Below are 20,437 nucleotides of genomic sequence, written 5' to 3'. Positions count from 1 at the left end.
TTTTAAACTGACTTCTCTGTGAAAAAAAGAACTTAAAAATAAAATTCAGTTTACCCCACCAACACAACATGTGTAACTAAAAAACACTCTGAATCTGTGTTGGCTAAGAGATATGGAAGATGAATGGGTAAATGGATCATTAACCACTAAAGATTATTAGTCCTATCCCAGAATAGTACACATTCATTCATTTTTAACTTCTGTTCCTTTTCCAGGGCAATCCAGGGGTGCCGGGATTGACTGGTTCTCAGGGACCCAAGGTAACCTTTACAATCTCGCAGTCCCAGTGAAGATTCACTTCTGTCACAAAGGCAAACAGACCCGACAGGAAGATGGGAATGAAAACTTCATTGTGGTTTTAGCCTTTGTGCAAAAAGGGGAGTGAACGTGCGAGAGAGTGAAGTCATTTGGTGAGGAAAGCCTAGTGAGGAAAGAGATGACAGCTGTCTAACCTTTATGAATGACAGGTGAACGAAGAGCATGTCTCCTGACATCACCTCTCCCTGGGACATCCACCCTTGTATTGAAATCTACATGCCTTTTTGCAGTGGATTATTCCTGAATTTCACATACAGCTAGACAAGCATTTATATAGCTGGTCTGCCAACCTTAGCCCCGATCCCCAAACCCCCAGAGCCTTGCGTCTTCAGTCCAGTGGGGCAGTCTGGATAGCTCCGCTGCTTCACTAGCACATTCTCTCCCCTTCGCTGCTGGGTGTCTGTCTTCCCTGTTAATTTGTTTGCTCTGCTTGATCTATATCAGTGTGTGTCCTATTTCTCAGGGTGAACCGGTGGATATATCACAATTCCTAAAGGAGCACGTGGGCACACTGGCACCCAAAGGGCTGAAGGGTGAAGCAGGCGACAGAGGTGTGGCCGGGCCTAAAGGGGACCAGGTACGGATCTCTCCATATTTCTTGTTTCTTATACAGTGGTACCTCAGTTCTCAAACTCATTAGAACTCAAATTTCTTAAAAGTCGAACCAACCAGTTCGAAAAAAAATTACCTATGACTCGATCTGAATCTCAGAAGTCAAACAATAAACGCCGACCTAAGATAACTTGTACGCGCAGGGAAATGAGTCACGGGGCACGTCTCTCAGCGGAAACAAAGGGTAACGCTTCAGTCGCAGCCTCACATTAGCGGTGATAGCATCATGCATGTTTACACTAGCTGACTACATATATTTAGACAGTAAAAATACATTTAGACAATGATAGACAGTAACAATAATTATTATTATATAATAAAATACATTTTAAAATAAAGATTTCTTATTAATTATTTTAATATTAATAATAAAATAATACGTTTAATTATAATAATATTGTTGTGCCGAGCGGGGACGGAACGCAGACAAAGGCGCAGACGTCAGGGTATCGGGGAATACGGGGTTTAATTACAGGTAAGGCAGGCAAAACGCAGACGGACAATCCAGTGACCGGACTGGGGAAACAAACTGAAACACGGACGAAATACAGAGGACTAATGACAACAACCAGAAACAGCTGATCACACGGGGATTCCACACGGGGTTAATGAGGGGGCGTGGCACACGGAAGGAGCGGACGATCGGGAAGGACACATTGTTTGGATACATTTATTTTCTTACTTTACAAATTACTGTTTTGATAAATGTGTTTAGTACAGTATATGCTCTTCTTGTTTTATCTGGTTCATTTTGTGTTTAAATGCTAAAAAAAACATATTTAGGTGTAATTTTTTAGGGCCGGGAACCAAGTAATTGGTTTTCCATTATTTCTTATGGGGAAAATTCGATCCGGAGTTCTGAACGGATTAAATTCGAGTTCTGAGGTACCACTGTAATTGTTTTTCCATAAGGTGGATAAGAGGTTAGTGCTGTATCCTCACAGCGTGTTGTAGGTTTGAGTCCCGCCTGCACCCGGCTCTTTGTATGAGGAGTCTGTGTTGTTTTCCTTTGAGGACTCCAGTCTCCTCATACTGTTCAAAGGACACTTTAAGTGAGTTGGTGCCTCTAAATGATCGAATGGCTTTCCCTGTAATGGACATATGTCCCCTGCAGGGTGTCACGCACCCTGTGCCTTCTGGGATGGGCTTCAGCTCCTCCACGAACCATGAATAGACTACGAAGATGGATGGATTTCTAACTGTGCTCGCTCACCACCAATGTTCGGAAAATCACGTGTGGCTCCACGTTGTCTGTGCGCCCAGAAACTTGCTGGGCTTTTTTTAGATGCTGCTACAGTTGTGTGCATGATGCTATTTTCTTGCTTTAGGGTGCCCCAGGGACTCGTGGGGAAAAGGGGGACAGGGGTGACCGAGGCGAAAAGGGACCAGATGGATTCTCGGTAAGTATTTGAATTTGATCAATAGACAATGTCCAGTGGCATTAGAGGTGTGGTCTGCTGGCCTGTACGGGGGTGGGGGGGCATGTATGACCATTCAGGGTGTGGGCTTTTCCGCCCCTCACTCAGCGCTGGTCACGTATCCTATATGGCCAAAAGTATGTGGACACCAGCTTATATCATGCTGAAATGATTAATTATTAGTTATTAATATGAAGTTGGTCAGCGCATTGTTGCTATAATAGTAAATACTCTTCTGGGAAAGGTTTCTGTTACGTGTTGGAACATTGCTGGTGGGATTTACTGTTATTCAGGATGGATATTGACGCTGGGCTATCCGGTCCCTGTCTGTTAGCTTGTGTGGCTGCCACTTTGCCACTGAACTTGCTCTCAGATGGTTCCATTTCTATATCACTTCAGTTGCAGTTGACCAGGGCAGCTTTAGCCAGGCAGAAATGTGGTGAACTGACTTGTTGGAAAGATGGCGTCTTATGACGGTGCCAAACGGAAAGTCACTAACCTCTTTTGTACAACCACCCATTCTGTTGGTAGTATTTGTCGGAGATTAATCCAGTTTCCCACGTACTTCTGACCCTGTAGTGTAATTCATCTAGTCCTGTAAGTCACCTTGGATTCATTACACTTTTGTGAATGTGACTTGACTGCTGAATGGAAGCGCAAAACCTGCAGTGAGAGCAGATGTGCAGACCAGCGGTACACAGCATAATACCACTGTATAGTCACCACTGTGTGAGTTTGACTGTGATTGATGTTGGCATTCCCTGTGTTTTTAGGGACCTTCTGGAGAGCCTGGAAAACCAGGAGCGGATGGGAAGCCGGTGAGGGGGGGGGGGGGTCTAACTTACAGTGAATTACTATCATTGCAAAAATATGTACAGTGAAGTCCAGTTATAACGGACTTCAAGGGACCTGGCAAAACAGTCCGTTATATCCAGAGTAGCTATATGCCCAGAACACAACTACAGGACACCATTTACTCATGCCACACCTCAGCAGACACACTTGTGGTATAGATTATTATATTGTACGTGTAGTAATCCAACTTTACCTGACCAGGTGAATGACTATTAATAATCCCGACTACGTATCTGCGCTGGATATCACCGGCACGCCACGCACCTTGTAGAGCTTGCATGTGCGTTATAGCTGAACAAAACTACAGCTAAAAACAGCCCTGGGGACCAAATTGTCTGTCCTTTATAAGCGAAATTCCGTTATATGTGAGTCCGCTATATCCGATGCTTTTTCTGCATGATCTTAAAGGTGCACGGCCGGGACCAGCGGACCTCATCCGTTATAGAAGATATTCCGTTATAAGCGAGTCCACTATAACGGGATTTTACTGTAGTGCCAAAAAGATCATTTAATCAGAATGCTTTTCTTGATATACATATTTATATGTTAATATACATTTTCATTAATATGGATAAAATTGTATATTAATCATTTAATAATATTTTGTAGACTATGAATAGGTAGTGCATGATTGTGAATGCTTTTTTTCCACTGCTCATCTTTAAAGTTTAACAGGTATATTAGCATATTAAAGATCAGCTTTCCCCATGTGAAGAGAGAGTGTTTACTTAGGAGTCACTCTGCAGTGGGAATAAGATGAACTTGGTGGCCAAGATGCGACAGCCAGGCCTTTCAGAGAAGGTCAAATAAGAATGGGGGGGAGGGGCTTTGAAACACAGTGAGTTGGAGGCCAATGCCTTTCATCTTCCCTGGGTGGGGCCTACGGGGACAGATTGGTCCTCAAGGCCAACCAGTGAGTAGCCCAGTGTTGCAGCTTCATTGTCGGGCTGCTGAGTAGAGCAGTCTGCTTATCGACTTGCAGTGAAAGGCCTACTGAGTGTTCGGGCTCCTCTTTGAGCTTAGCAATTAACTTGAGCGGTGTGTCTCACTCCAGTCCTTAATGATCCCTGGACAGTCCACGTTTTTGCTCACTCCCAGCTCCCGGTAGGAGCAAAAACATGGACTGTCTGGGCATCCCCGAGGACCGGGTTTGAGAAACATTGACCTAGAGAGAGTAATTATTATTGTTCCAACCCTTTAAAAATATTTTTTTCTTTCCCCCGACCTTCAAACCTCTTCAAATCTCCCTTCTCCGTCTTATGTCTTTCAATCCCTCCCTGAACCCCCCCCCCCCCCCCCCCCACATCTCCATGCTCCCCGCTCATCCTTTCCAGGGCTCGCCTGGGTTCCCTGGAGCACAGGGAAGGCCGGTAGGTGTCACGCCCAGCAAGCAGCAAACATTTCAGACTGTCAGGGAAAGGGCTAGCCGAGAAGCCGGCTCATAAACTATTTACGGCATCTTAAATTTTTCACCGTATTCCTAGAGGCTGAATTTAATCATATATGCATTATGTATTATATATAATTATATATAGCGTTGTAAGGAAAATCTAGGTCCCAAATCATCCTATTTAATACAGTCATCACATTACTGCTAACTGAGGAATTGTGTTAGGTGTGTTAGGTGCCTGATGACTAAGGACATAAAAACTGCAGTGCAATGGCTGCAGAATTAAGGCTCAGAAGGAGGCAGTGTTGAAACATTGACTGGGACAGAATCATAATTTCTTTCTTAAGACTACCTGGCTGCCCCTGGGGTCAGCAGAGAGATCCTCACAAATAAACATGCAGAAGGAGGGTGGATTTAAGATGTCAGTAAAACCTCATGAGAAGCAGCCAGTGTTTGAGGAGCCCTTGGACATGTTCTGAGTTTGTACATGAGTGTCTTATGGAATGTAGACTCTGGCGCTCACATGCTTGGTTGATGTCTGAATCGGGGCTGCTCTGGCTCAGCTAAATACTCTTAGCTTACTTTTGTAATAACCAGCACACGGTGATTTGTCGCTTTCGTCGTGTGTGTGCGACTGTCTGCATGCGTGCATTACTTTTCTCACAGCTAGACTGTCTATGTCGTTGTCTGTGTCTGTCTTTTATATGCAAGTTAATGAGTTAATTGCCATGTAAGCCAGCATAGTAATACATGATATCAAAAGCTGAACGGGGGTGATGTTTTTCAGGGAAATCCTGGGGAACCTGGAATCCAAGGACCTCCCGTGAGTTCTGCACAATGGAATCTCAGAATCCCACGCAGCCAGACTGCATGCAAGCACATTGCAGTGACATCATCACGCACATGAACTCTCATAGGCATGTCCTATCAAGGACGCTCAGCGTGGCCCACTGGCATGTCAGTGTAACGATGTGCTTTGTGTTTTCACAGGGTCCTGCTGGGAACATTGGTGTGTCTGGTCCACCAGGAGTTAAGGTTAGCTTCCCGTTTCAGGTACAGAGATACAAGACGGGAGTGCGTTGTCTTATTCTCACCGTGCTGGTCTTTGTCAACTGCAGGGTAATCAGGGAGAGGCTGGAGTCGGGATCCAGGTGAGACCTTAGGGTTTGCAGCAGCAGCTAAGCCGCTCCTGACATCCACACTTTGCTTTTATGTTTATCTGAGGTTAGGGCATTTATGACTGTGCTCCCCGTTGTCTTTCCTGTTGCAGGGACCTCCTGGTCCTCAGGGCACCATGGGACTGCCTGGATCTTCAGGGCCCCCAGGGGCCACGGTAAGCAAACACCTCGGCACCCCATCACTCAGCAAGCCTCCAAATATACATGAAGCACCGGTGACATTCTCACACTCACGCTGTTTCTGCCTCAGGGATTACAAGGCTCGCCGGGCCTGCCTGGACAAGTGGTGAGTGATGTTCAGTGGCGTCCGTCTCGGCTGAGACACGCGTTGTTTGTTCAGGGGTAATATGGGTGTTGCACTGCACTGCATAGTCCGGCTCTGGCCCGTCCCTCACAGTCAGTGTGCTCGTGTGTCAGGCAAGCACTGCTTTCATGCTTTTGGCAGGGTGAAGCTGGCAAACCGGGGGTCCCGGGAAGAGATGGAGTACCGGGGAAGGAGGGAACCGCAGGACTCCCCGGAAAACAGGTGAACATGATGTGGCTGAGTACAGACCAAGAAGGAGGGAAAGATGGAGGGAGAAATCCACATATAAACACGGGGGGTGGAGATCCAATAACGATAATGTGTGAGCAGATTCTGCCTATGATAGTTTTGTATGCGAGTGTCTATATAATGTCCTGGATGTGCAATATAGCACATGGATGTTTCTCTTGTTTACTTAAGTTTTAGATCTAGTGATTATTTTCTCCACACGGCATGGGGAGTGTAACTGGCCATATTCATTTTTAATTTTTCTTTTTATCTGTCTGTCCGTCTGTTAGGGTATTGTTGGTCCTGGAGCCCCCCCAGGTCTGAAGGGTGAGCAGGGAGACCGTGGCCCCCCAGGGTCGGTAAGTTTGGTTACCAGAGTATTCTGAATTTATACCAGAAGTATTCCAGCATTCACGTCTGATCTGTTTTCTGTCAAAAGTAATTCACTCACATTCAGTTTCCCTTGGATCAGCTTCCTGCAGCTTTGTCCTGTTCTCGACTCTTATTCCTTAGAAACGTCCTGTCTTCCTTGAATAAAGCCTAGTTCATACTTCACTGTTCTGCGCTCCATAATGGTCCGGGCTCGTGTTTGCTGTGTATGCAGACGGTCGCGGTCGGTGCAAGTGTACAGCAATTATATTCCCCCAGACCAGCAGAGGGCAGATGTTGTCTTTTTGGTCTGAATGAATTCTCTTCTTCGCCCAGTGTTTGGGTGATTTCGTGCACTGGATGAATTCTCTTCTTCGCCCAGTGTTTGGTTGATTTCGTGCACTGGATGAATTCTCTTCTTCGCCCAGTGTTTGGTTGATTTCGTGCACTGGATGAATTCTCTTCTTCGCCCAGTGTTTGGTTGATTTCGTGCACTGGATGAATTCTCTTCTTCGCCCAGTGTTTGGTTGATTTCGTGCACTGGATGAATTCTCTTCTTCGCCCAGTGTTTGGTTGATTTCGTGCACTGGATGAATTCTCTTCTTCGCCCAGTGTTTGGTTGACTTCGTGCACTGGAATTAGTCTGTGTGCTCGTTCAATAATGAGTTATGTATATGCAGGAAAGTGTGTATAACTACAAATACAACTATTTTTTTGTACCCTTTCTTTGTTGACCTCTGCTCTATGAAGGTCAGTGCTGCCCCCTACCGGAAACTCCTCGTCGACCCTCACTGACAGAAATTCCACAGTCTACTGGACACCACTGACTGATGACAGTTTATGTCATTCACCCAGTGCTCGGACCATAACAGAGACTGTCACTCAGTGTCTCCTGCTTTTAAAAGGAGCATTCCATCTTGCATGGAGTCCTGATGCAGTGGACCGGTGGCCAGCTGGGGGGGTCGGGGGGTTACTGACTGTGACAGTAGCTCACAGTGCACAGGACGAGGAGAGTATAACTGTCACTCACACATGGTGCCCAGTGACGCCTCCTACGTTCCACACACCTTAATATATTTCTCATCTTATTCCTCACTCTACAGCAGAAAGTAAAGCCCTTGGCCATTGGGACATGCATTTTATCAATGTATTACCGCCCCTTTCAGAACTTCGTTTTTGATTCTTTTCCCTTTTCACATTGATTAAATGCATTTTACCAGATGCATCTGACATAAAAGCAGATATCCAAATTAGATTCTATGCGCATTGACTTGTGTTAAGGAATTAGCTGGGGTATTAATTTTTCTTCAAAGTGTGTTAGCCTAACACTGTTAGGTATTGCTTTAAGTCATCATCTTTGCTAGTCTTGTCATATATTGCGATATATATTTAAGCTCTGTAATTTTGGTCATTTTTTTTTAAATTCTTGATTGATCAATATGACTGTAAAAATTGCATGGTAAAGATAATAGGAAAAATACTACTTAAAATACTATTATTTTTTTGTGATGTGGCACACTAGCACTCTTACAGCTCAGTCACCTGTGTTACCAAACGCAGGTGGATGGATGGACTATTCAGATGGTGACAGTCACCCCCCAGGGATTGTTGTAAATTAGTGATGTCATATAGTGATGTGTGTGGGGGAGTCTGAAGGTGCCTGAACCCCTGCCTCTTTTACCCAAATGATTGAAAGTCCCCCCCCCACACACACTTTTCAAATCACGAATGATCACACGTAAGTCACCCCCCCTAGCTGGTCAAATTTACTGATCATCGACAATCACGCTAAACTTACCAAGTGGGACCCCCTCCCTAGGTCTAGTGCCTGCACCAAGACACATTTCTCGAGGCTCTTTTCATCCCGTACCTCTCTCTGCTTACTTACCAGTTTCCCTGGAAAACCATGTTTGAACACCAGGGGGAGCCTGTGCTCAGATGGGCACAGTACGAATTGCATCGCTGAGCCGAAGTCTCTCAGTGGCCTGTGTTCATTTAGCCACTTTTTCCACTTCTCTTACCATCAGTGATGCCACAGCTACTGTTCACTCCACTAATGATTGGATCTATTATTTTGTTCCCCAGTCAACACTTGACACTCGCGGCACAGCTGCTCTCAAATAGGCAGTTGCAGAATGACATACGTCCTCTCAGTCATATGAATGCATCTCAAATAATTTATGCCTGTACTAACTGGGAGGCCGGCCTCCTATTCAGATAATATTTGACACGTCTTCCACTTCATGCAGGGAGGGAATGAAATATGTGGGTGTAGCAGGAGCCCCGAGTGTATGGCATTTATGAGGAAATATAAAATAGCTTGCATAGAGACGGATGCCCACACCAAGAACGATGGCTTTGTAGCAGCCAGGTGCCCATAAGCAAAGTACTGATGGGCACATCGCAAAGAATTTATGGACCATGGAGCTGCAGAGGAAGCATTATAAGAAATGCGTGATTAAAAATATGTCCTCAGAAAGGAGTATGGATGCTGTGAACCATTAGATGTTTCTCCACAGAATGTACTGTGCCCTTTAGAGGAGGATCTGTTTGAATGAAGGGAGCGATTTCCCTGTATCCTCTGTGTCTCCTTGCTGCAGGCTGTTGTTGGACCACCTGGTGAGAAAGGAGAGCCGGTGAGTTAAGGATCATTTCCCAGAGTGTGGCGAAGCAAGTGGAGAAACGGTGCAAATGAAATGCGACCGATGCTAATGAGCCAGCACCTTGAGAGGACTTCATGGTGGAGTGTTTGTCTTGGAGTCTGGAAGTAAATCGCACATTGGGGGATAGAGAAGAACACAGAGCGTAAACGGGAGCCGTCATTAAACAATCTGCTGCAGGAAATGTTTTATTATAGAGTACAAATTTACCTGCACTACTGTGGCGATATGAGTCCTTATTGTGTAATCGTACCCATCTGTTGTATGTGGCTTTAGAGTGTGGAAGCTGTTGTAAGACTTGTGTGCTGGTCGGATGGGGCAGGTCTACTCATTTAAGGACTAAATCAAAACAAAGAGACGAGCAATCTGGTTCAGAAGCTCCTTCCTTGCATGGTCAGCTTTAATGTAGAAGTCCTCATTTCTCATTTCTGCCACAAGCAGCTGGATAAACTAGATAAGCAGCTGCTTCTTGCAGTGAAGCAAATCTTCTTTCTATTCCTTGGCGTAGGGAGATCCTGGTGAATCGCTACCAGGAAAATCCGGTGAAAGGGGCTTACCTGGATTACTGGTGAGTCAGAAGAGTCAGGTGGGGGTCTCAGGATCAAAGGGTTACGACTGACTTCCTAATTCACCGCTGATGATTTCGCAGTGTTTTCACGTCGGTACAGGGCCAGTTGTATAAAAATGAGCACTTCAATGGTGACCTCAAAATAGTCTTGCAAAATATGTGTGCATTGTCTTGTAGGGTCCTAAAGGAGACAGGGGTCTGCCTGGTGTCAAGGGGGATAGAGTGAGTACATAAAATCCACACTGGAGATGTGCCGTATGACTGACCATAAAGTGATGTGATGTGATGTGTTTCTCTGTGTTACAGGGAGTCTCCGGAGACCCTGGGGAGCCTGGAGAGGATGTGAGTGATTTACTGATTGTGAAATATCACGCACTTGTAATCTGATCAGTATATCAGCTTATGGCGCTCTGCAAGTCAGCGGACGTACCTCGCATCAGATCTCATCGCGGGTCGTGTCAGTAGTCACTGTCATTTATCTTTAGCTGCTGAAAGTGCTGTAATAGCAGCATCCACAGAAAACAGGCAGCATTTTTAGGGGCGGAGCCCCTGCTGAATGTGTCTTAACTATCCTTCTGATTGGTTATTCCCTGTCTTTTTTCTGTTTGTGTGTCTCACAGGGACAAAAAGGTCAGCCTGGGCCCAAAGGAGACAAAGTATGAGGCCCAGATTTCCCTAACGCCCCGCATTCCCTCTTCACTTTCTCCTGTGTGGTATACGTTAGAGCTTCACTCATCTTGTCTTCTCTCTCTCTCCTTTTCTCCACCAATTAAACTGGACTTCTATCCCTTCACCTTCTGGATCAGCTTGAATCTTGGTACAGTTTACTGTCTCTCTGTCCACTGTACACTGTGCCTGTCTCCCTCCTTTTCCTGAACCACATTCTTGCAATTGATGTCCAATTTAGGGATATAGAACTATGTTGAGCCCTTTTTTTTTTCAGAGATGGCCCGAAAGAACGTTTCATAAATTGCTCTGTCCTGCTAAACTGATCTGTGCAGACAGATTCCTGGCAGGTGAAAAATTAGCTGCTATTTAAGCCTCAGGATGTGTTGAGTTGTCTTTGTTCTGAGATGGTAAAAGGCAGTGGCAATGACCTCTTTTCTTAAAAACTCGCCTTTTATTGTTTCAGGGGGAGCACGGAATGGGGCTTCCTGGCCCCAAAGGTCAGCTTGGGCCCCTGGGACTGAAGGTGAGTCCAGTGCATCACACACACAGCCACACAGGGGGGTACTGCCCGTTCACACTCAGCGTCATCAGTGCAAGGTAGCGCACCAGCGCCTCTCGGTGCAGGCAGGGAGGCATTGCACCCACGCCAGCCGATGACAGCTGTGACTGTTTGGTGACGCTGCCTGCTGTCTGCAGCGCTTCAAGGACCTTGCAGATATGACAGCCTCGGTTCCCATGGCAACGGAGAGATTTACTGGCGCGGGGGAAAAAAGGTTTATGTTAGTCATTTTGCACAAGTAAATTACAAAGTAAATTAAAGTTTTATCCCTTTAAAAGTGACCTCAAATAACATGCTGCAGAGGGAAGAGGATTCCAGTGTGCTTTTGAAGCTGTAAGGAAATGCCAGAGGAAAAAAAACATGAAAACAAGCTCATAATGTTGTCGCCGGTTTACATTGGTTTTTATCTTTTTTTTATTTTAGTTTCTTGGCTTCTGGAACTGATAATGGGGACATAAATGTTGCTTGTTATAATCTACAAATACTGAAAGTACAGAAAAAATTGTAGCATTAGCTGGTCGCTACATCCATCCGTTTCCAAAAACCGCATAACCAGTGCAGGGTCACTGCAGTTCTGGTCGGAAATACAGGCAGGAGACAGGGGCGTCCGGGCTGGGGGGCCGTCCGTCTCAGGGCTTCCGGACACACAGCGGAGTGATCCTGGACGGACTCCCTTACATGCTGTGCCTCTTTCTCACATTTCATCGTGCTGTTCCTGCCCTTTGTTACATGTGAACCTTTTTTAGGGAGATCACGGATCGCCAGGTCTCCCAGGTCCTTCCGGGCCACAGGGTCCTTCAGGAACCCCTGGCCTTGCTGGGCAGAGGGGGGAGAACGGGCAGCCTGGTCCTCCTGGGCCCCCCGGCGTGAAGGTAAGACAGACCCCCGGCTAAAGCTCTTCGGCGTTTTTAGGATGTTTTCAGAAAGATTCAGCCATCTAACACAAAAAGACAAAGCGCTCAGGGTACAATCAATCTGATTACACAGAGTTAATTGCTTCTGTATTCTGTGTGTGTGTGTGTGTGTGTCTGATTGAGTGATTTATTCATGCCACCCCTCTGTCTCCGGGCTGCTCAGGGCCCTCAGGGATTCCCCGGAAAGGACGGACACCCTGGGGCTCCAGGAGCCTCTGGACCTGCCGGCCCGTCGGTATGCATCAACCCTGCAGCGGATTACAGCCTTTTTTCCAAAATAGTGAAATATTGAACACCTGGTGCCCAGTTACCCGCATGAATATAGATAAGCAGCTGACTCAGGTTCGTGATCTGGGCAGGACCAGCAGAGGCCCAGAACAGGAGAAGCCTGCGCAGGGGTAGATTCTCTTTAGTTGTGCTTGTTAGGAATTTAAAAGCTGTGTCTGTCTGCGTCTGTCTGTCACTCACAGGGTGTTCCTGGGACTCCGGGGCACAAAGGGGACAAGGTAAGACACGCTCTCTCCAGGCTCCTCAGGCAGCTTTGATGACACATATGACGCCCACCTCCAGGACCATGCCAGTCTGACAGAGGAAAGGCAGTGGAATGGCAATGTATGAGACAGTGTATAAGACAGTGTATAAGGAGCATATAAGGCAGTGTATAAGGCAGCATATAAGACAGCGTATAAGGCAGTGTATAAGGCAGTGTATAAGACAGTGTATAAGGCAGCATATAAGACAGCGTATAAGGCAGTACTGTATATAAGGCAGTGTATAAGACAGTGTATAAGGCAGCGTATAAGGCAGCATATAAGACAGCGTATAAGGCATCGTATAAGGCAGCATATAAGACAGCGTATAAGGCAGTATATAAGACAGCATAACTCTGTCTCCTGACCTAACTGCACTACTGTAAATGCTGTATAAACAATCATTTTTGTACAATACGGAATTATAATTCTACAACTGTTTATAACTTGTATTATACTTATAGTTATAGCATATTCATAGCATACATTTATACCGTGTACATTGTAACATACCTGTAATAGACTCATATTTTTGTATCCTAATATCTATAATAGACCCATTTTCGAAATATGTCTATATATCTATATTATTGCTAATATATATTTTGTAAATATTATGGCTAAAGCACTTTCTGGATGGATGCAAACTTTCGTTGCCAGGTACTTGTGACATGTGCAATGACAATAAAGTTGAATTCTATTCTATTCTATTCTATTCTATATAAGGCAAGGTATAAGGCAGTGTATAAGACAGTGTATAAGGAGCATATAAGGCAGTGTATAAGGCGGCATATAAGACAGCGTATAAGGCAGTGTATAAGACAGTGTATAAGGCAGCGTATAAGGCAGCATATAAGACAGCGTATAAGGCATCGTATAAGGCAGCATATAAGACAGCATATAAGGCAGTATATAAGACAGCATAACTCTGTCTCCTGACCTAACTGCACTACTGTAAATGCTGTATAAACAATCATTTTTGTACAATACGGAATTATAATTCTACAACTGTTTATAACTTGTATTATACTTATAGTTATAGCATATTCATAGCATACATTTATACCGTGTACATTGTAACATACCTGTAATAGACTCATATTTTTGTATCCTAATATCTATAATAGACCCATTTTCGAAATATGTCTATATATCTATATTATTGCTAATATATATTTTGTAAATATTATGGCTAAAGCACTTTCTGGATGGATGCAAACTTTCGTTGCCAGGTACTTGTGACATGTGCAATGACAATAAAGTTGAATTCTATTCTATTCTATTCTATTCTATATAAGGCAAGGTATAAGGCAGTGTATAAGACAGTGTATAAGGAGCATATAAGGCAGTGTATAAGGCGGCATATAAGACAGCGTATAAGGCAGTGTATAAGGCAGTGTATAAGACAGTGTATAAGGCAGCGTATAAGACAGCGTATAAGGCAGTGTATAAGGCAGTGTATAGGGCAGCATATAAGGCAAGGTATAAGGCAGTGTATAAGAGAGTGTATAAGGCAGTATATGACACTATAAGGCAGCATGTAAGGCAGTGTATAAGGCAGTGCATAAGGCATTGTATAAGGCAGTATATGACACTGTATAAGGCAGCATGTAAGGCAGTGTATTAGACAGTGTACAAGGCAGTGTATAAGGCAGTGTATAAATGTTTATAATCTAAAACTGAAACCTGGGTAGAGTTAAGGGAGTTTTACAGTGTGAGTCACAGAGATCATGTTCTAATTGGAGAGTGAGACACTGAGGATCTGTTTCCCCCATTTGTTGTTCCTCACAGGGGGAGACGGGAGTGGGTCTGCCTGGGCCAAGGGGAGAGAGGGGAGACCCAGGCCCGAGGGTGAGATGACGCAAATTGTCCGTCCATCAGTCATATTGTGTATGACACACCTGCGCAAGTACCCTGTATCATCAGCCATCACTACTTGTAGTTATGTCACAGTGGTGTTGTTGTGGAGAGCTGCTCTGCTTGTGATTACATTCAGGTGCATGCCTAGAAATTCTGGGGCCCCTGAAAGAATGTCACCTTGGGGCCCCCATTGGTTTTTATGTGACGAAGGGCCCCTGTCAGGTGCTGGGCCCCCTGAATCTGTCAGGGTATCCACTCCCCTCCAACATCCCTCATTACATTACAGGGGCATTTGTGTTTTTTTGCTTGTGGCCCCATTACAGTGTTGTTTCTGTGGAGAGCTATTTGTGAGTATAGTGGGGTTTTTCTGTCACATGGGGTGGGATTATGTTACACTGGCGTCTGTGAGAGAATACTGTGAGTATTAAGCACTTTGTATTTGTGTTTCAGGGCGAGGAAGGTCGTGCTGGACTGGATGGTGAAAGAGGCCCAATAGTAACTATTCCCTTTGCTGTATATATGCATGAATTCAAGCCTCTGTCAGTCACATGACTATCTGCCTGACAAACTCTCCCCCCCCCGACACTGAAGTAGAGCTGAAAGGTGTCACTTGAAAAGAAGCCGGTCTGTGTGTGATCTCAGCGCGACTGCCTTGAATGACATCTTGGTTTGAGAGGGTTTCTCCTGCTGCTACTTTGTGGTGCTCACTTGCGTTAGTGAAAATGCAAACTTTTCTTTAGGGGCCTCCAGGAAGCAGGGGAGAGAGAGGCGACAAGGTGAGAAAAGCCTCTTGGCACTGGAATTCCGCCTTTTGTTTGCCGCCACCTCCCTACGTGAAATGATATTAAAATTATATCATTAAAAAATCGGTACATCTACATGCCGTTTACCAGGACACGACCACAGGTGTGGCCTGGAGCCCATCCCAGGCAGCACAAGACACGAGACAGGGGTACATCACGATTGGGAGGCTGCCGCGTCGCAGGGCTCAAAAACACACACACATTCCCACCCACAAGTACACAGTGGACAATATTAAGCTGCCAGTTCATCTACCTGTGTGTCCTTGGACTGCGGGAAGACGCCGAAGTACCTGAGGATCCCGGCATGGCACAAGGACAATGTGCATACTCCACATACAGAGAGCAGATGGCTGGATTCGAACCCGTGAGCGTGGAGGCTTCAGGCGAGAGTGCTACCCAATGTGGCACCCCATAGTTAAACATAATTACCGTAGGGCCTAGCTTAACACTGTCCCGTTCAAAGCTGTTTCGTTATCCTGCACTTTCACTAACACTCATTAAAACAGTCGCTTGCCAGAATGGGGCAACTGCAGTAAATCCCTAAAGTCTTCAGCTTCACACAATAACCCTGGAAGCATCGCGCTTTCCTTAGTGTTTGATGCGCTTCCTACGAAATACATGCATTCAGCTATTAAGTACAACAGTGGCTACGTTATTTAAAAAAAGACAGTTTCTTGTCTTTTTACCCATATAGCCTAGGAAAAAAGTATCACAGCAACCGTACAAGTGATGGAGCTGAATGACCAATATAATGAACGGAGATAGGCAGGGAGTTACAGAAATAATATCCTACGACCAAGAGCTACTTCATGAGCGAAAAACGAAATGACAATTGATCCTTGATGGTTACATTTCCCAAAAAGCTGCAGATGTTAGAAGAACCAGCCCAGCTGTTCATACAAAATGTCAAATTATGAATGCATACTGTATATCACTTTATATTTAATAATATCATTGACTAAGTGTCTGATATTCTTCTGTTTTTGCTTGTGTTTCCACTTATCCTTATTTATTCAATGTTAAAATGTTTCAGTTTATATCCTTGAATTCTAAGAATGTATCCTGATCATTAACCTAGGTATCCCTGTCTATTTATTTCTGTTTTAATCTCAGGGAGAAAGTGGTTCACATGGAGACAAAGGCGAAAAGGTGGGTGTTTCATAGACATATACAGGTGTAGTACTGTATACAGTACGTCTTGGTGTGTATTTAGTGTATCTGAATTGGCAGTTCATCCCACTTTGCCTTCTGTTGCATAGGGTGAGACTTTATTGGTCAGCGGCACAGCAGGAGAGAAAGGAAACAAAGGAGAGACGGTGAGCGGCCGCTTCTCGGGGCCCTAAAATCTCGGGGCCCTAAAGTCTCGGGGCCCGTGTAATGCAGACCTGTCTTCTTTATACGTTTTTGGGATGTCTGCGAATTAAACGATCTGCAGTGTTGTTTGGCAGCAATATAGGACTGTTCAGACTTTATAAGCAATTCCCACAAAACATCCACGGTCTCATAAGGGTGACCATGATTCACTGTTTCAGGGGGAACGGGGGCCCAAGGGGACACAAGGGGAGAAGGGCTTAAAGGGGCAGGAGGGCCCACCAGGGGAGCAGGTGAGTTACCTTATTCTTACAGTAAATACATGCAGTGGCCATTGTTATTCCAAGTGTTTATCGAAAGAGAAGCCTTGTCATTTGGATTATGGTATGGTATGTGTGAGGTCCACAAGCACGTCTGCCGTTTCATTCTAAGTGTTACCAGACTAGTCAGACAATGAGCAGACAATGGCAAAGAGGATTTTGCTATCAGTGAGTTGCAATGTGATGCATTACGTCCGGGAGAGCTACGTGATGAAATGGGCAGAGTGAAGGAATGGGCAGCATGACAAAATGGATAGCTTCATGGAATGGGCAGCGTGATTGAATGGGCATCAGGACAGAATGGTAACATGAAGAAATGGGATGCATGACATAATGGGCAGCATGACGTAATGGGCAGCATGATGTAATGAGCCGCGTGATGTAATGGGTAGCTGTAACGGAATGGGCAGCATGCCGCAGTCCAACGGCAGTGTGACGAAATGGATAGCTGTGACATGGAAGCTGTCTCAAAATAATTTTGAGTCACTTGTTACGTTCCTGAGCAGAATTCATGCTTTCTGAATAAATATGATCTCATTCTAGCCTTGGCATCACCAGGAAACTCAAACTGTCGTACTCCACAGCAGCCAGTCATTAAACTGTTTGTGTCTGTCAGGGCCTGAGAGGCGAGCCGGGAGAGAGGGGCTCCTCGGGCTTCCAGGGGGCACGTGGCCCTGGGGGGCAGAAGGTAGGCTGTCTCTGTCTGACTTTCTCTGCTTTTTGGTGAGAGGGGGCTTTACGACCGATACAGCTTATCATACGTGAATAATTAACTGATAATAGGTCATTTAACCTCTGTTTTGGTCTATATCATAGAAGTAATATGTTATAGTAATACAGTATGTACGCATGAAGTAAAGGCAGAGGTGTGAAGCCATTGCTTTTATGAGACTCTGGATGAGTCTGGGAGCTGTTCTGATGTTCTGTCTGGTGTTCAGGGAGAAGCTGGGCAGCCCGGACTTCCTGGAGAGTCTGTGAGTATCTACCCACCAATCCCCTGGCGGGGTCTTAATTGGCAGAGGACTTTGCTCCATTGTCGATGGGCCCCCAAAATGCTGGGAAGCAGTGCTTCATTCCGCGAATCCCGGAGGCTGTTTGCCGACTGTACTGTCTGACTTATCGTCTCTCCTTAGGGTTTACTGGGCAAAGACGGGCTGCCGGGGCTGCGAGGAGAGAAGGGTGACGTTGGCCTCTCCGGCCTACGAGGGCTAAAGGTACGAAAGCTTAAACGCTCGACTGTGCGGAAGAGCAGGTTTATCACAGAGCGAAAGCTGCTATTAAAGCGCTTATCGCCTCTGCTCTGGCGCCTGACACCGCGATTAATTCCATGCTGCTGCCTCGGTTTGGCAGGGAGACAGGGGGCCGAAGGGAGTCTGCGGAGCCGACGGACCCAAAGGCGAGAAGGTGGGACGGAGATGAGTTTTCTGGCCTGAATGATCCTTAATGGTTGGGTCAGATTACAGATCGAACTTGCAATCTTCTACTTGGTGATCACAGCTTAATCACAAGCAAAGAGACATTCTGACTCTTTACGATCATGTGGAAGAATATCTATCCAATAACTCGCTCCAGTGTGTGATTCGCTCCACATCTGTGCTTCATGGATGTTTCTAGTGAAACTTTGTGACTTTGTGTACTCAGGGGGACCCCGGTATCCATGGGCGACCTGGCCTTCCGGGACGGAAAGGGGAGCAGGTGGGAGACATACAAGTCCTGACAGGCATCTTCCATATATCCAGATATAGCCCATCTCATATGTGACCTCTAATTCATGCTACTTAAAACGATCTGTCTGAGTGGTGTCACACAAACCCGTGCTGCCCCAGCAGAGTCATCAATATGTTTCAAGTTTTTAAGGATGACTGGTCAATATTATCTGCTGTCATTAAAGAATGGACAATGGGACAGACTGTGTGATGCGGTCTGAGTCAAGCTTTGTGTGTCTGTAACAGGGAGAAGTGGGGTCCGCTGGACCCCCAGGAACACCTGGAAAAGAAGGGCTGATTGGCCCCAAGGTAACACTGGAGAAGGGGGTACAGAGGGTCACAGGGAATGTATGTAAAGAAAAACCAGAAGCATATGAATGAAAAGGGGGAACTGGTGCATGAGTAAATGCTGTTAGAATAGAAGGAAATAAAGCAAATAGAGGCTACGTGTGCCTCTTTGTACGTGCCTCCATGCGTCCGTGCGGGCCTGCCTTCTGCCTTTGTGCTGTCTTTTGACAGAGCTGACTGTTTATTTCAGGGAGACAGAGGCTTTGATGGACTGCAGGGACCCAAAGGAATGCAGGGTGAGAAGGGAGAGCGGGTGAGTGTCAGACCGTCTGCTAACTCCTGCCCAGCAGAGAGGCAGGTAGCTGAGTGCTGTTTTCCCCTCCCGGCTTGTTGAGCAGGGGCCCCCAGGGATATCTGGGCCCCCTGGCCCTGTGGGTGCAGATGGAGCCCCAGGCTTAACAGGACCCCAGGGCGCGGCTGGTGCCAAAGGCCCGGAAGGACTGCAGGGTCAGAAGGTACGGCCAAGTTCCCCCGTCGTTTTCTCAGTCGCTTCGCTTTTCACTCCCTTAAATTGCTCTGAGCTGCTGCATCGCTGTATTTTCCTTGCTATCACACTGCATTGTTTTAACCCTGCTGTGCTGCAGCAGTGCACTGTACAGATGTTGATGAATTGTTGTGTCGTCGAAGGGTGAACGTGGGCCAATTGGCCCGGCCATGTTGGGACCCCGAGGCATCCCAGGAATCCCCGGAGAAAGGGGCGAAACGGTGAGCTCCACCGCACCTCCGCTCCCCTCACGCTGTCAGTTATCCCCGTGGAACAGTGCCGGCGGACTTTCGCGGTGTCATCATATATTTGGGGTCCCTATACCTACCTGGTGGAGAAAAACAAAACCTTACTGATGGGACGCATAGAGTTCAGGTCCTAAAACTGTTTTAGCAAGTATTTATCAGGCGGGTAAATAAGGCAAGTTTCGTGTTCAGGTGGGAATACATCTTGCTTTATTATTCATGGATTTTTGGTATTCAAGAATGGTTCTGATAGTAGCTTACAGGATTACCGGCCTGATGTCCTGTTCAAAGGAGTCCCAAGTGTGCTGTCAATGACAGGTGAAGTGTCCGTCCTGTATTTTAGGGGGATATCGGTCCGGATGGTGCCAAGGGAGACTCAGGAGAGCCAGGCATGACGGTCAGTGCTAAACAAAGCTCTGGCTAACCAAGCGACGTTTCAAGCAGAGCATTCCGGGTTACACCATGAGTCTCTCTGAGCAGAGACACTGTCGTTCTGATTTCTGTCTCTCTCTCACTCTCTCTCTCTGTCTGCATCACTCATCCTCCAGGAAGATGAGATCCGCACATACGTCCGCTCAGAGATGGCCAGGCATTGCGGTGAGTCATAGAAAAATGAAACCTTTTTCAATCATGTTCATCCAGAGTCTCTTTCTGGATGGAGATAATTAAGAAAGCAAAAATATGCAAACAGTTAGTTACTTCTGTACAGCTTTTCTCCAAGCGTCCCTAAAATGTAGTATTTTCATTGCTGTCAAATCCGAATTCAGCCGTTAATTCCTGGATATAAC

The 20,437-nt window shown here is 45.9% G+C and overlaps 1 protein-coding gene across 1 annotated transcript in view; it reads left to right on the top strand.

Moving 5' to 3' along the window:
• Positions 1–20,437, top strand: part of col7a1 (collagen, type VII, alpha 1) — a 71,944-nt gene that overhangs the window by 51,069 nt on the left and 438 nt on the right. Inside the window, exons 78-115 of the mRNA XM_072713213.1 lie at positions 216–260; positions 782–895; positions 2,259–2,330; positions 3,122–3,166; positions 4,538–4,573; positions 5,381–5,416; positions 5,584–5,628; positions 5,712–5,744; positions 5,864–5,926; positions 6,022–6,057; positions 6,217–6,297; positions 6,594–6,662; positions 9,273–9,308; positions 9,841–9,900; positions 10,078–10,122; positions 10,207–10,242; positions 10,521–10,556; positions 11,033–11,092; positions 11,875–12,000; positions 12,206–12,277; positions 12,513–12,548; positions 14,364–14,423; positions 14,883–14,927; positions 15,173–15,208; positions 16,349–16,384; positions 16,495–16,551; positions 16,768–16,839; positions 17,483–17,554; positions 17,805–17,840; positions 18,000–18,080; positions 18,217–18,270; positions 18,508–18,561; positions 18,819–18,881; positions 19,111–19,173; positions 19,259–19,375; positions 19,548–19,625; positions 19,993–20,046; positions 20,198–20,246. Coding sequence (XP_072569314.1) covers positions 216–260; positions 782–895; positions 2,259–2,330; positions 3,122–3,166; positions 4,538–4,573; positions 5,381–5,416; positions 5,584–5,628; positions 5,712–5,744; positions 5,864–5,926; positions 6,022–6,057; positions 6,217–6,297; positions 6,594–6,662; positions 9,273–9,308; positions 9,841–9,900; positions 10,078–10,122; positions 10,207–10,242; positions 10,521–10,556; positions 11,033–11,092; positions 11,875–12,000; positions 12,206–12,277; positions 12,513–12,548; positions 14,364–14,423; positions 14,883–14,927; positions 15,173–15,208; positions 16,349–16,384; positions 16,495–16,551; positions 16,768–16,839; positions 17,483–17,554; positions 17,805–17,840; positions 18,000–18,080; positions 18,217–18,270; positions 18,508–18,561; positions 18,819–18,881; positions 19,111–19,173; positions 19,259–19,375; positions 19,548–19,625; positions 19,993–20,046; positions 20,198–20,246 — 2,209 coding nt within the window. The remainder of the gene's footprint in view (positions 1–215; positions 261–781; positions 896–2,258; positions 2,331–3,121; positions 3,167–4,537; positions 4,574–5,380; positions 5,417–5,583; positions 5,629–5,711; positions 5,745–5,863; positions 5,927–6,021; positions 6,058–6,216; positions 6,298–6,593; positions 6,663–9,272; positions 9,309–9,840; positions 9,901–10,077; positions 10,123–10,206; positions 10,243–10,520; positions 10,557–11,032; positions 11,093–11,874; positions 12,001–12,205; positions 12,278–12,512; positions 12,549–14,363; positions 14,424–14,882; positions 14,928–15,172; positions 15,209–16,348; positions 16,385–16,494; positions 16,552–16,767; positions 16,840–17,482; positions 17,555–17,804; positions 17,841–17,999; positions 18,081–18,216; positions 18,271–18,507; positions 18,562–18,818; positions 18,882–19,110; positions 19,174–19,258; positions 19,376–19,547; positions 19,626–19,992; positions 20,047–20,197; positions 20,247–20,437) is intronic.

This window comes from Paramormyrops kingsleyae, chromosome 6 (assembly GCF_048594095.1).
Source record: "Paramormyrops kingsleyae isolate MSU_618 chromosome 6, PKINGS_0.4, whole genome shotgun sequence".
Taxonomy (NCBI): domain Eukaryota; kingdom Metazoa; phylum Chordata; class Actinopteri; order Osteoglossiformes; family Mormyridae; genus Paramormyrops; species Paramormyrops kingsleyae.
The sequence above is the reverse complement of the archived record's forward strand: the minus strand, read 5'-3'. Positions and strand labels throughout refer to the sequence as shown.